This window comes from Lacerta agilis, chromosome 2 (genome assembly GCF_009819535.1).
Source record: "Lacerta agilis isolate rLacAgi1 chromosome 2, rLacAgi1.pri, whole genome shotgun sequence".
Taxonomy (NCBI): Eukaryota; Metazoa; Chordata; class Lepidosauria; order Squamata; family Lacertidae; genus Lacerta; species Lacerta agilis.
The window spans coordinates 102,107,457-102,120,890 of NC_046313.1; the positions used below are offsets into that span (position 1 = coordinate 102,107,457).

Below are 13,434 nucleotides of genomic sequence, written 5' to 3' on the forward strand. Positions count from 1 at the left end.
AAGGAGGGCTGAAATCTTGGTCTGTGTGCAACAAGGCACCCTGTCCTTTCGGCTGTAAAGCATTTCGAGTGTGGTGGAGAGCCAGTGTGGTGTAGTGGTTAAGAGCGGTAGACTCGTAATCTGGTGAACCGGGTTCGCGTCTCCGCTCCTCCACATGCAGCTGCTGGGTGACCTTGGGCTAGTCACACTTCTCTGAAGTCTCTCAGCCCCACTCACCTCACAGAGTGTTTGTTGTGGGGGAGGAAGGGAAAGGAGAATGTTAGCCGCTTTGAGACTCCTTCGGGTAGTGATAAAGCGGGATATCAAATCCAAACTCTTCTTCGGCTTCACCTGGATTTTGCGCATACAAACCACACTTCATCGCCCAAAAACCCAGTGAGAGAGCATAACAGGCTGGTTTTCAAGTTAAGTATTTTATTATCAAAATTATTACATCTCTTGTGAAAGTTCAAATGTTACAGCACAGTGTACAACTCCACTTGAGGGCAGCGCTACAGCTCGCCCGCCTGCCCCCCAAACTTCCTGGTGGCTCCTTCCCAGCGACTGCACATAGAACAGGCGCATCGCCTTTTGCCTGCTGATCTCCAGAATCATCGCTTGCAATGCTCACCCCCACGCGGCATGCTCAGCATGTCAGAAAGGGAGGCTGCAAAGCCCAGTGAAGCTGACACCCTTTTTTATACAGTATATAGGACTTGTCTTGTGGGTGACAAGTTCTATCCCCAACACGCTAACAGCCAGACACTTTTGAAGGAAAGGGTTCGTTTATTTCTTCTGCTCTGCTCTGATCAATTTTTAAAGTTTCCTCTAAGTCGAATGAACACCTGATTTCAGTTGTGGATTAGAGAAACTTGTAACAGTCCTAATTATTATTATTATTATTTTTTAAAAAAGAAAGAAATGGGAGGGGGGAAAAGACTGTGCATCTGAGAAATGAGGGAAGACATGCTCACAGCAATATCTTGTCCGAGAGGAAATGAGAAGGCCCGTGGCAGCACCGGCGTTAGACCTGCCTGATATTTTTGCTAACCTACTATGGTTATAACTGAATATAAAATTAGATAAATAAAAACGCACGCTTGACAGGTAAACAAGTGAGAAAAGCTGGCAACTGTATGGAATTTGACAGAGCATTTGGCAGGCCTGTTGTTGTTGCTCTTGGGCCTCAGGGGGAGGTAGCAGGCGTGTTTTCTCATGCACTCCATGATACTCTTGACCACAGCAGCAGCAGTGCCACCAGACTGGGCACCTCGCTCATCACCCCACCTAGACTTAGGGCAGGCGCCTAAAGCAAGCCACCGTCCAGATTCCCACTGCCATAGCACTGGCCTCATGGAACGAACTGACCACACCCCTAGGCCACCCCCTCACTGGCAGCGAGATGCCAACTTCAGAGGCATTGTATGGACTTACTAGAGTGACTTTTTGCAGCAATGCCTGCATGCACACCCTGCCCCCCCTTCACACACACACACACACACACACACTCACTCACTCACACTGCTACCAGTCCCACCCCACGGCTCTTGCTTCTCTCCCACAAATGCTCTTTATTTGCAACTGGAATGATCAGAATGGACTAAGCCCCCAACCCTCCCCGACCAGAATACTCTGGGAACCCAACCTTGCAGAGAGCACTTTGGGATTTAGATTAACGCCCCCCTCCCCCCACATAACCCCATATCCCCTATTTATTTATTTTTTCTGATTTGCACTGGTTTCATATTCAAGCTTCCCTACCTGCCCAGGTGACTACAGCTAAGGGCACAGGTAGGAGACAGAGGCCATGCCACTCAGCACCGTTTGCTTTCTACAACGTACCCGGACACCAGGGAGATGCTTTTCTGCCAGTTCTGCCGCCTCCACTGCCTTCTCCTCCTTCCAAAGCCAGGGGGTGGCCGGCAGTGCTCTCTCTTGCCCGGGACACCCCAGAGCCCCAGCCTCTGGGCCCTTTGCTGTCCCGGCTTGGCTCCCCCATGAGCCACTGCCAAAAGGAACGGTGGGCTCTAGTCTGTCCTGCCCTAAGAAAGGCCGGTCTGAGTCTTTACGCCTGACCCTGCAAGCTGCTGCAGTCTGTATTGATTGATGCTGCCTCCTCCCCCTCGGTGAGAGTAGTGCTGCTGCGAGCTGGAAAGTGCTGCGGCTCTGGAGCTCTGGTACAGAGCAGGCTGCCCAGAGGCGGGAGGGTTGATAGTCCGCAAGTCTGACTGCGAGGGCCTGGATGTTGACGAGGAAGAAGACGACGAGGAAGTGGTGGTGGTGGTGGAGGAGGAGGAGGAGGAGGAGGAAGGGCAGCCGGCGGTTCCCACGCATGGATGAGACCCTGTTTCAGAGGGGGGCAAACAGTCTGCGCCTGCTGCCGTTTGGGCAGGGCTGGGAGCAGTGGCTATGGGGCAGCTCTTCTTCAAGACGCCACTGCCAGACGGCTGCTGGCTGCTATAATACCCAGAGTTCCCTGCAAACAGAGCCGAGGAGTCTGTGGCGACCAAGGGGGCAGAGGAAAGGGAGGGTTCTGAGGAGCCAAGGGGCGGAAGGTGCCCTGCTCTCTGGGACTGAGACCTGTAGCTGTAGCCGGGGGATGGCACGGGGTGTCCTCGGTATGGGGAGGCGCTCTGGAGGATGGTCTGCGACTCCGCCCGCGGGCTGTCCGACTGCAAGAGCTGCAAGGGAAAGAAGCAGGCATCACAAAACCGCCATTTAGCATCCAGCTCTGCAGCTCAGCAACCCTGGCAAGAAAGGCTGGCCTGCGCCCCCGAGAGCCAACTCGTACCTGGTAGCTGTAACGTGAAGGACTATAAACGGCTGGTCCCTTGAGGGAAGGGTTGAGGGGGTCTGTCGAATCTCCTTCCGCAGCATCTGGAAGGCAGAGCAGAGAGGGTCTAGCAGCAGAAATACAGGTTGCTGGATTAGGAGGAACCAGCTACAGATGAGCCCCTGTAGCAGGGACAGGTGAGAAAGAGACCCCCTGAAGAGCCCCAGCTCTAGAAAAACTGAAATGTAGGCAAGGATTAGAATAAAACTAATAAAACCTCAATAGCTAGAGGAGCAACACTGAAGGTGGGGGGGGGGGGGAAGAGAAAGACTCTCTTTCACAGAATCATGGCCTTATCTAGTCAATCCCCTTTCCTCTCTTCTTCCTTGGTCAGACCACACCTGGAGTACTGTGTTCAGTTCTGGGTGCCCCAATTTAAGAAGGATAGTGATAAACTGGAATGTGTGCAGAGGAAGGCAACCAAGATGATCAAGGGTCTGGAAACCAAGCCTAAAGAGGAGACTGAGAGGAGATATGATAGCCACCTTCAAATTTCTAAAGGGCTTTTAAGCAGAGGTTGGGTGGCCACCTGTCATGGATGCTTCAGCTGAGATTCCTGCATTGCAGGAGCTTGGACTAGAAGACCCTTGGGGTCTCTTTCAACTCTTCAATTCTATGCCCGCCTAGCGTCTTCTTGAATACCTCACTGTAAAATTGTAAACACTTGTGTAAGTCAATCAGTAGAGAGAGAGTAGAGAGACTTATATCTGCACCCCCAAGCCTGTGCCACGTGGAGCAGAAATCCCGTAAGCCACAGACGGTCTTGGACTCCATCATTCCACAAGAACAGAGCCCTGCCTGTAGATTCAGCCCCACCTGCTCGAGCTCCAAAGGCAGCTCCTCCCCTCCCCCCGGTGCATTCCTGTTTACCTGCTTCTCTCTCCCCTAGGCTCTCCCGAGTGGGCGAGGGCTCTCCTCTCTGACACAGCTTAGCGCTGCTACGTAAAACCTTCTCCAGAATCCCACGGCCTTCTCGCAGCCGCTCCACTGAGGTGGGAACCATCCTATATAGCAGGACACAAAAGAGTGAGAATGGGAATGACACCTCTGGACCTTTCAAGAGGTCTAAACAATTTCAAGCATCTTGTGACAATATTTTGCTGGGTTTTTTAAACAACAAACAACAACTGTAGTTTATTATATTGAAAAGTTCCCCTGCGGTCTGCAGGGGTCTTGTTCATGCGTATTTCTACATTATGTGCAATCTGCAGCTTAAGGCTTGTGCCCCTTAGTTGTTGAGGCAAGTGCTGTTTACTTCTAGGGCAGAGTGGACCTTGCCTCACAATGAAGGCTAGAAAATATTCATTAGAGACAAATAACCATTTTAATCAAATGGTAACACTGCAGCCTATTTCTATGGTTTTGTTGGGGGAAACAGAAGGCAGTTACCCTGGGAAAAGAGTCCGAGGCATACACAGGATATTGTACAAGCAACCCAACCACTACTGGAATGCTGCCACAGCTGCAGTGTATATTAGGGTGGTTTGCTCTGGGGCAGTAAAAATACAGCCCGAAATTTTTCTTTGTGCTTTAGGATTGTACAAAGAGAGGTCTCCAATCAATACACAAATGAAGTTGTAATGCAGAAAACAAAGCTCTGTTTCACCATTCTCTGCTCACCAGGGTAATTTGAAATGTTAAAATGCTCATTTCTTACACAGCTGGTATGGATTTTCTCTGCTTAGGACCATTTTTAGTGAGAACTGGACTCGCTGAAGTGGCTCTGCGTAGGTTATTCAACTCTCAACTTTTTACTGTAAGTAAAATCGGAACAATGGTGCCCAGCCTCCTTCAGAAGGCAGTTGCAAGGAGGAGGAGCCCATCTGTTTTGATTGCAAAGGCAGTTCCTTGGCAACTGAGATGGAAGCTTCATTTCTTTTAAAATGAAAACTGTGTGCCAATATTGCAAAGCACAGCAAATCTGTGGAGGCTCTTGTGTAAATATGGCTTGTGATTCGAAGTCACTGCCTGTCCCCAGTGTACAGCTGATGCGGCAGAAAAGGTCAGCTATCTGTGTGCAAAGGTAGAGGAAGGTCCTCAGGAGGAAACTAGGAAGCTTGAGTGTACAGGACTCTAACTCCGCCCCCCCCCCACTCTGAAACAGCTCTGCCCCACCACTGCCTGCTAGTTGCGAAGGGCAGAAAAGTTGGAACTCCCGAGCACATGTAACGCTCCAGATCTAACAAAGACCACAGTCTTTGGAACCACTGAACTCAGATACTACTAGTGCAGCAACTTGCTTATAGAAGCAGTATCAATATGTGGCAAGGTAAAAACAAAAATTTGGGAAGCCAAATTCTGCAAGTTCACTGGCAGCAGAATAATGACAATTAGCTATGATAACTTAACAGAACCTCTGCGTTCAGAGGCAACTGGACTCTGAATACCAGATGCTTCGGACGAGTAAGAGAAAAAAGGCTGTTAATTTCTGATCTCCTTGTAAGTTTCCTGAAATTACCTGGCAGGCCATTGCTGGAAACAATGCTGGACAGGCCTTTGGTCGAATCCAGCAGGGTGGCTCTTTGCGGACTATAGCCCACAGCTCTCTCTGTGCTCAAAGTTCGCTACCGAGGTTATCATCCTGCCTTTTAAGACCAAAGTGAGGCAAGACACGGCACAAGGCATAAACATTTTTATCTCTTCTCATCTTGTCAGGGAGGAACTCCTTGAAACCATGGTTTGCTTCCTGAGACTCACCATCTACTGCTGATGCTGTCCTGGGATTTGCTGTGCGTGGTCCCCCTTGGTTCTGGTGGGCTGACTTCCTCCAGGTGAGACAAAGAAGAATGAGAGGGGGAGAAGCCATGCTGCGGAGAAGACAGGGTGTGGGCCCCTGAGCCCTGCACGAGGCCAGCAGCATCCACATCTGCCCCAGAGCAGCTGACACTCAGCCGGGTAGGTGTCCCTGTGCATCGAGAGGAATCCCCTCCCTCCTTGGCTTCTTGCTTTCGTTTGCGGTACTCCAGAAGGGATACCTAGGAGAGAAAAGGCTATCATCAGCTTCAGGCAGGTGATGTGACTTGACACTGTGTGTGTGTGTGTGTGTGTGTGTGTGTGCACATGCGCTTAAATGGCACCTGCTGCAATGCCCTGTGGGCTACATGGGCTTTGTGCTGGTGCAAGGAAGTTGTTCTCCAGCCTATGGTCAGCAGGAAACTTAAAACCAGACCTCCGGGGTCACACAGACTCGAGCACAACACAAAGCAGAGATAAGAACAACCCTCTAAGAACAGACTCCGCACCCTGTTGCATGGACTTCTATGAGCCCTCCAGGGAACGTGATGTCTGCTTTCATCCTGTTCTCACCAAAGAAAGATACCTCAGCTGCTCACCCTACCAAGTAATGGAGAGTCTGCATGTCTCTCAGCAGGCTCCAGGCTGCCTCCTTTTGTATGATTTACCAGCACGCACACACACACACTGGGCAGGCTTTCCTTTTCCCCTGGAGTGACTGTGCTCATGTTACTCATGTCGGATACTTGCCTTTTTCCTCTGCGGAGGGTTCTGGGGTGTGGATTTAACACCTTCGCAGGTTTTCTCGCCACAGGGGGGCAAGGGTCCGTGCGCAGCTTCTTTCAGAAGCGCCTGCTCGTGCCTGCCAAAGTATCCCTCCGCAGGGGAACTGCAGCAGCCCCTGTCTGGATTCAGAAGCTTCCCGTCGGCCATCTGCGGAGTCTCTCGTAACAATCCGTCTGCCCGAGGCATGGCATTCAAAGGGGAGAAGGCATACATCAAGTTAAACTCTGTCCGAAAAGCCTGGTCGGAACTTCGTAGCAGCGCCTGGGCTTCTCCACTCTTTCCTGGGAAGCTGGTCTCCAAGGGCTGGGATGCCAGGTCAGAATGCCCCGGAGTGAGCAAGGAGGGTTTCTCTGGACAGCTGTTAGTGCTGGCATCCAGGAATCCTGCCTTCTGTAGGTCAAGGTCCGTCCTGAGGCAGAGCTGGAATGACCAACAAAGGGGGTGTGGGGGCGGGTGAGGGAGAGGATGGAGTGGAGAAGCAGGTAAAAGGGGCAGACAAGAGAAAAAACACTTTTAATTCAGGAAAGACCCCCTTTCCCATGGACAGCACATATACGGCTTTCTCACTCTTTGTTCCCAGTCTTTTGCTCTCCGCTCTGCCTGGGTTTTTTCTCCCCCCTAGCTGCATAGTCGCTCTCTTCCTCTGCAGAATTTCTGGAGGCAAATTAAATTTGCAGGGTCCCTCCCCCTCGTGGATGGAGATGTTGGTGGCTCAAATGAGCCTCGGTGTGTTTTCAAGGTCGCTATTTAACATATAACGTCACAACCATTTCAATAAAAGGTGAAGAATCAAGGAAAACTTCAAGGCACCACACACCAGGTACTCTTATCCACCAACCTCTTTGTTGTAAAGCTAGTCACAAGCACGCTTCGCAAGCACGCTTCACGGCATTCAGAAATCTCTTTAAGAAGAGAACTGACAAGCACACATGACAGAAACTAAGCTTCGCAGGATGGCATGCAAGCCACGGGCAGAATCCTGGGTTAACAGGTTTCCAATTATTACAAGGCCCTTAAAAAAATGTGGGTGGTGGCTATATTAAAAAGCAATTGGGAGAGCAGCTGCCCATTCAATGGGGATGAACCTTTGGCATCCTGCACTGCTCCCAAACTTTCCTCTGCCCCAATAACTCCCATCCCTGTCCGAGCTGTCAATGATTTACAAAAGCCTCGGTACTCTGATCAAAGTAAGACCAACAAACATAAACCATACTGCATAGCTCATTCCTGCTCTGCAACAAAACTGTTGACTGCGCACTTCCTACCTCAAGCTTTGCAGATATGTCCATTATTAGCTTCTATCCCTTTTGCTGTTATCTTGAATTTTTGGCATGATGGTGTTTATATACAGCATCCCAACATCATGCTTGCAGGCTGACCAACTAAACTGAAAGGGGGTATGACCCCACTCCACAAAGTGCTGCTTCTCCGTTTGATAGGCTGGAGGTGGGAGGGTTACAAAACAAAGCTCTGTTGTTCCCCTGCCTTGGAGTGAAAGCAGGCAAACCTAAGAGCTGTGTCACACCCCTTTCCTTCACAAAGATCAATCTCTAGGCAAGGAAAGGTGTGCATGCTTGTGTGTACTGTAATGCACAAAATGCTGTGTGGGTGCAAATACATACATCAGACAAGATGTGCATGGAGGAAGTACAAATACATGAAAGGCATGCCTCTGCTGGAATCCCATGAGCTGCAGCCTTCAATCCATTTTACTCTTCACGATGGAGAAGGACAGACTGGAGGGATGCAACCAGACTGGTACCTTATTGGCCCAGTAAAACTTCACGTTACCAGTGTGCCAAATGGGAGTTCTCATCATGCTGTGTCTAATACTTTGGAAAGTCCAGGCACTTTTTGGCTATCCAGGAGGGCAGCCGTCAGTGAGCAACTCCCCAGTTTGGTACTCGTTTGAGACATTCAGGTTGAGGGCTGTTGGCCTTTTGCAGTTCCAGACTGACTGTGGCACCTGGCACACTGTTTTAACTAGATTTCTGGGAAGCTAGACTTAAGTTTCTAGTCCTCTTCCAGAACCTGTTCCTCCCTTCTCCTCTTGGGCTCTATGTTCCGCTACTCATGCATTTTGCATTAAAATAGTTTGTTATAAAACAATCATGGCCTAAAAACAAAAACAGAATAAATCCTGCCAGAAAATTATCTCTAGCTCTGTACAACCAAATAGCCATCCTTGCCCTCTTAGGAGCCATATCACTCCCTGGCCTCAGACTCCAAACTCCACCAGACAAAACAATTAACTCTGCATTATGCTTATCGAGTTGCACAATTGAATCTGACCGCAGAGCTTGTATCTTGAAGAATGTGGACTTTTGGGACAGAGTAGGAGCAGGACTGTCTATGCTGCAATGGATTAAGAAGATGGGTTCAATAAAACATACAGCACTGTGGTTGCAAGGCCCAGGGCCAGCCACCAAAAATTAAAAGAGTCTGATTCATTTTCTCCTCTCCCTTCCCTTCCCTTCCCTTCCCTTCTCTCTCTCTCTCCCCCACTCCCCAGGAAATGCTACTTCAGAAGAATTAACTGGCAAGTGGTTGGCATTTTCCCTTCGTTCACCACTCAATGCTCAACTTCAACAACAAAGGAATCTGACTTGGCTAGCCCCTTCTTCCCCACCCACTGCTTCCCCTACCCCTCCTCCCTCCAAGTGTACACACACACACACGCTCACCACACAAACTACACACCCTCTCCGCCTCCAATTGAGATGGTGTGATAACTACCTCGGGCGACAGGGACTCGGGCCTATGCGCAGGGGAACTCTCAGGGGAGGATACGTTCTAGGAGGGAAAAGCATCTTGTTATTCATCTAATTTTACAAGTCAAGAAGCAAAATAAAATGAAGTTAAAAAAAAAGAAAAGAAACAAGCATAGAGGTTAGCCACAACTATTTGCAGGGGATGGGGTGGGGGGTGGGGGGCAGGATAAGAGACTATCAAGGGGGTGGCCTCATCACTTAAGGGGGAAGTGAACACATTACATGGATTTTAGAGTGGGGGGGGGGGAAACAGGATGGAGTTACTGTGTCTCATGCTACAACTTTAGTATCCCGATGAAAGGACAGCACAGAAACCGGAGATCATTCCATTGGCTTGTGTTCCGAGGATGCCTGGCCAACCAGTAACACCTCGCGAACCCCATCACTTGGATGAGAGCTGGCGTATCACTCTCTACCCACAATGCCTTGCTTTCAGACTGGACTAAAAGGTGAAGGCATTATGTAGAAAATGCTCAGCTGGCTGCTCCTTGAGATAGCGTCTGCTACAGTGGATATGAAATTATGGTACTAGCTCCTTGAGGGAAGGTGGGCATGAAGCATGGGAGATGCCTCCATACCTGGAACTGCAACGTTGCATGAAAGCATCTCTCTCCTCTTCCGTAAACCTAGGGTCCTTCCTGAGGCATGCAGTGCTGGAAAGCATGAGCTGCAGGAGGAGACCCGCCCCCTCAGAATCTGCTGGGTTATGCTGGCCAGTGGCTCTACCCCAGATGTAGCATGTCTCTGTCAGGCAGCCACTTGAGAGCTGCTAGTGCCACATTTGGCTGGGGCAAAAAGAGCAGCGACACATGGCAGAACACTTCCAAGGTAAGACAGCTTCAGATCCCTAAGCGCAGAAGCCCATGAGACACAGACCCACAACAGCTACTTTTATCTAAACTACCCTTCCCCACCTTGGGGCTCCTCAAATGCTTTGGACTGCAACTCCTAGGCTGATGGGGTATGTAGTTCAAACATCGAGAGCACATGGAATTGAGGAAGACTGGTTTAACTCTAAACAACATAAGCACAGTGAAGTATGTTCTTGAGCAGGGGTTCCCAAACTTGGGTCTCCAGCTGTTTTTGGACTATAGTTCCCATCATCCCTGACCATTGGTCCTGCTAGCTAGGGATGTTGGGAGTTGCAGTCCAACAACAGCTGAATCCCCAAGCTTGGGAAAATAAATAAATAAATAAATAAATAATTTATGCCCCACCCATCTGGCTAGGTTTCCCCAGCCACTCTGGGCAGCTCCCAAGCGAATGTTAAAAACACAACACAGCATTAAACATTAAAAACTTCCCTAAACAGGGCTGCCTTCAGATGTCTTTTAAAAGTAAGATAGTTGCTTATTTCCTAGACATCTGATGGGAGGGTGTTCCACAGGGCAGGCGCCACTACTGAGAAGGCCCTCTGCCTGGTTCCCTGTAGCTTCACTTCTCACAGTGAGGAAACCTCCAGAAGGCCCTCGGTGCTTTGGGCTATTTTTTTATTGTGTTTGTTTTTGTGTGGTTGAGGGTTTTTTTTGTAACTTTTTATAGCTTCACCGTTGATTTTCTAGGAGGTAGGCTCAACTTGATGGCTGCTCAAAGTGCTTTGAACTATTTCTATCTGCTGTTTAACAATAAACTGATATTATTTAACTTGCTTCTTCCTTTTTTAAAAAGAAAATTATGGATTGGGCAGAAATGCAGCAGGAAATAATTTAAAGGAAACATAAATGTGTCATGAATGAGTGGAATGGTGTGAAAAGGGGAAGCCTCGACACAGGGGAACTGAGGAGAATGGGTGGTAGAAACTTTAACGCATTGCAAGGCTCCTTCCCTACAACACACAGAAAGAGGGGCAGGTGGGCAGGAAACTCAGTCATACAGCAGCAGAAGCCGCTCGCTTTCTTACACGGGGCAGAAACCTTTGAAGTCTGACTGAAGTTTGCTATGACCAACACTCCTTAAGTGCCGCTTCAAATCAGGAGCGCAAATTGGGACCAACATCCAGTCTCAAGATACAAGAAGAAGAGTTTGGATTTGATATCCCACTTTATCACTACCCTAAGGAGTCTCAAAGTGGCTAACAATCTCCTTTCCCTTCCTTCCCCACAACAAACACTCTGTGAGGTTAGTGAGGCTGAGAGACTTCAGAGAAGTGTGACTAACCCAAGGTCACCCAGCAGCTGCATGTGGAGGAGCGGGGGCGCAAACCCGGTTCACCAGATTACGATTCCACCACTCTTAACTACTACACCATGCTAGCTCTCAGTGACAACGTCCTAGTGACATCCCATGCCACTGTCTCACTAAGACTGGTGCAGCTAAGGCCGCTCAAGTTTCTGTGGCTTCCGGCAACACCACAATTCTGCATTTCCCCTAGCCCAACGGGTCCTGTCTCCGTTTCCGTGCAGAACTGGAAGTGGCCTAACCATGCAAGAGCCCACGAGACCTGAATCCAAAGGCACTGGGAAAGTGATTGGGGATCTTGCCATTTGGATAGTAAGCAAAATTAATGATCAGGCACTGTACAATGACCAACCCACTTGCGCTCAAGCAGCAGGGCCATAATTGCGGCAGTGGAAATGCTGCAATTATATTGAAGTATAGAAAAGCCACAGGACACCAGCCATAGAATTGAGCTTAAGAATCTTGTTTTTCCTTTTCTTTTCTTTTAAAATGAGCAACTATGGTTGCGAAGCTACACTTGAGAATATGTGGACAATGCCTGATGGAATCTTAGTTGTCAGGGCTGATGGTGAGCAGGATTTAAAGCGGCTTAAGTTGCCATCCCAGTCAGCAGAATAAATCCTCCTTGTAAACCACTTAGAGGTTATGTTACAATTAAGCGGTACATACATTTCATTAAATAAAAAGTAAACAGAAATAGAATTCTGCAAAGTATGAGAAATCATGCAAAGGCTTCTGGTTTGCACCATTTTAGAAGCTGCAGAATCTGGATTTCATTGATACAGTCTGGGTTGTCTTGGTGGAATATCGTTTTCCTATGTGTACAGAAATGCACAGCCCAGACTCAAAGCCCATACAATTATGCAAAAAGTTGAGTAACAGAAGATGGAGAGTCCAGAATCCCTAATTGTGGTCATCTCAACTTTCATAAGAATAAACATTTCCAGGGAGTTTTGCTAAGGGGCAGCAGCAGACCTAAAGAGTTTTGTGGCCCAATATTGAAAAATGGGAAGATCCAAGCACAAATATGGGAAACAATAAAAAGAAAACAGGATGCTTTAGAATGAAAGCACTGGCATGTGCTTGTCTTGCGGGAAACTGCAAAACTGAGGCTACCTGCGCAACTCACACCTGCATTGCACTACATACAGAAGTTTTGAAAGGGGGAAGCAAATGACTCTTAAGAAGAACAGGAAACACATCATGCAGATGGGGAATTCTTAGGATGCAATACAGCTAATGTTCTCCAAAGCTTAGGGTTTGCTAAGAGGTGAATGCAGGAGAGCAGCAGCCCAGAAGTTGACAGCATCTTTGGATGCTACTGGGGTGGGGAAGCTGAGATTAAGTGAATCAGGGGGGCAGGGAGTAGTGTTTCTGGTAACCTGTAACCCTTTGCACACTCTAGTATCCATCTACTGTGCATAACAATAAAGGAGAACAGGGAATTTATAATCTGTGGGTGCCAGATTCTCAGAATACACAGGATTCTTTTTAAAAATCTACCTGCTCATTTCTTAGGTCCACCTGTGTCTTTCCAAAGAGCTTTGATGTATACATTCTAGGTCTGCAGGGAAAGCTGCCATCCTGCCCCCCAACTTACCTCAAACTGTAGTGGAGTATTACAACGACTAGCAGCCAAGGAGGGAATTGGTGAGAAGATCACACCGCAGCTACTTCGACATTCCTCCTCTCCTGGCATAGATGAGGAAGACGTGGTGAGGTGTGGGCTCAGCGCATCTGGAACCGAGGGGTCGGGAAGTGGGGGAGTGACTGGAGAAAGCGGCCTCAATAACTTGGTAACACTCTGCTCCATTAGATAGCGAGATTTCCACTTCTTCAGGGGGCTCAGGAAATCTGAAATGCAACACAGAATCCAGGTAGTGACTCTACCATTACAAAACCCCAATCTACGCTCATCATCTACTCCCCCTACATGAATCTTTAAATTTTTGACTGGTTCTTGCCATACTAACAACTCTTCAGCTCTCTCGCTATAAAAAAGAACCCATCTTTTCTCTAAAGAGGAGCACGATCAGAACAGGGGGAGGTAAGAAAGGGGAACAATTTCAGGGCTCAAGGGAACTTGCAGAGATGAAAAAAAAAGGGTCCAAACCAAAAGTGATCAACAAGCAAATAAAAACACCTGTTAAAGGT

At 48.6% G+C, this 13,434-nt stretch overlaps 1 protein-coding gene across 5 annotated transcripts in view; it reads right to left on the bottom strand.

The window, feature by feature from the left end:
• Positions 1-394: 394 nt before the first annotated feature.
• SETD5 (SET domain containing 5) overlaps positions 395-13,434 on the bottom strand; it is a 65,679-nt gene continuing 52,639 nt past the window's right edge. For 3 of the 5 annotated variants that reach the window (XM_033141429.1, XM_033141427.1, XM_033141430.1), the window contains 7 exons: positions 12,881-13,134; positions 9,068-9,124; positions 6,296-6,751; positions 5,510-5,787; positions 3,683-3,816; positions 2,771-2,856; positions 395-2,660 (listed from right to left, as the gene is read on the bottom strand). In XM_033141429.1, coding sequence (XP_032997320.1) covers positions 2,022-2,660; positions 2,771-2,856; positions 3,683-3,816; positions 5,510-5,787; positions 6,296-6,751; positions 9,068-9,124; positions 12,881-13,134 — 1,904 coding nt within the window. In that variant the 3' untranslated portion in view covers positions 395-2,021. The remainder of the gene's footprint in view (positions 2,661-2,770; positions 2,857-3,682; positions 3,817-5,509; positions 5,788-6,295; positions 6,752-9,067; positions 9,125-12,880; positions 13,135-13,434) is intronic. The other 2 variants (XM_033141431.1, XM_033141428.1) reach the window with 1 other exon arrangement.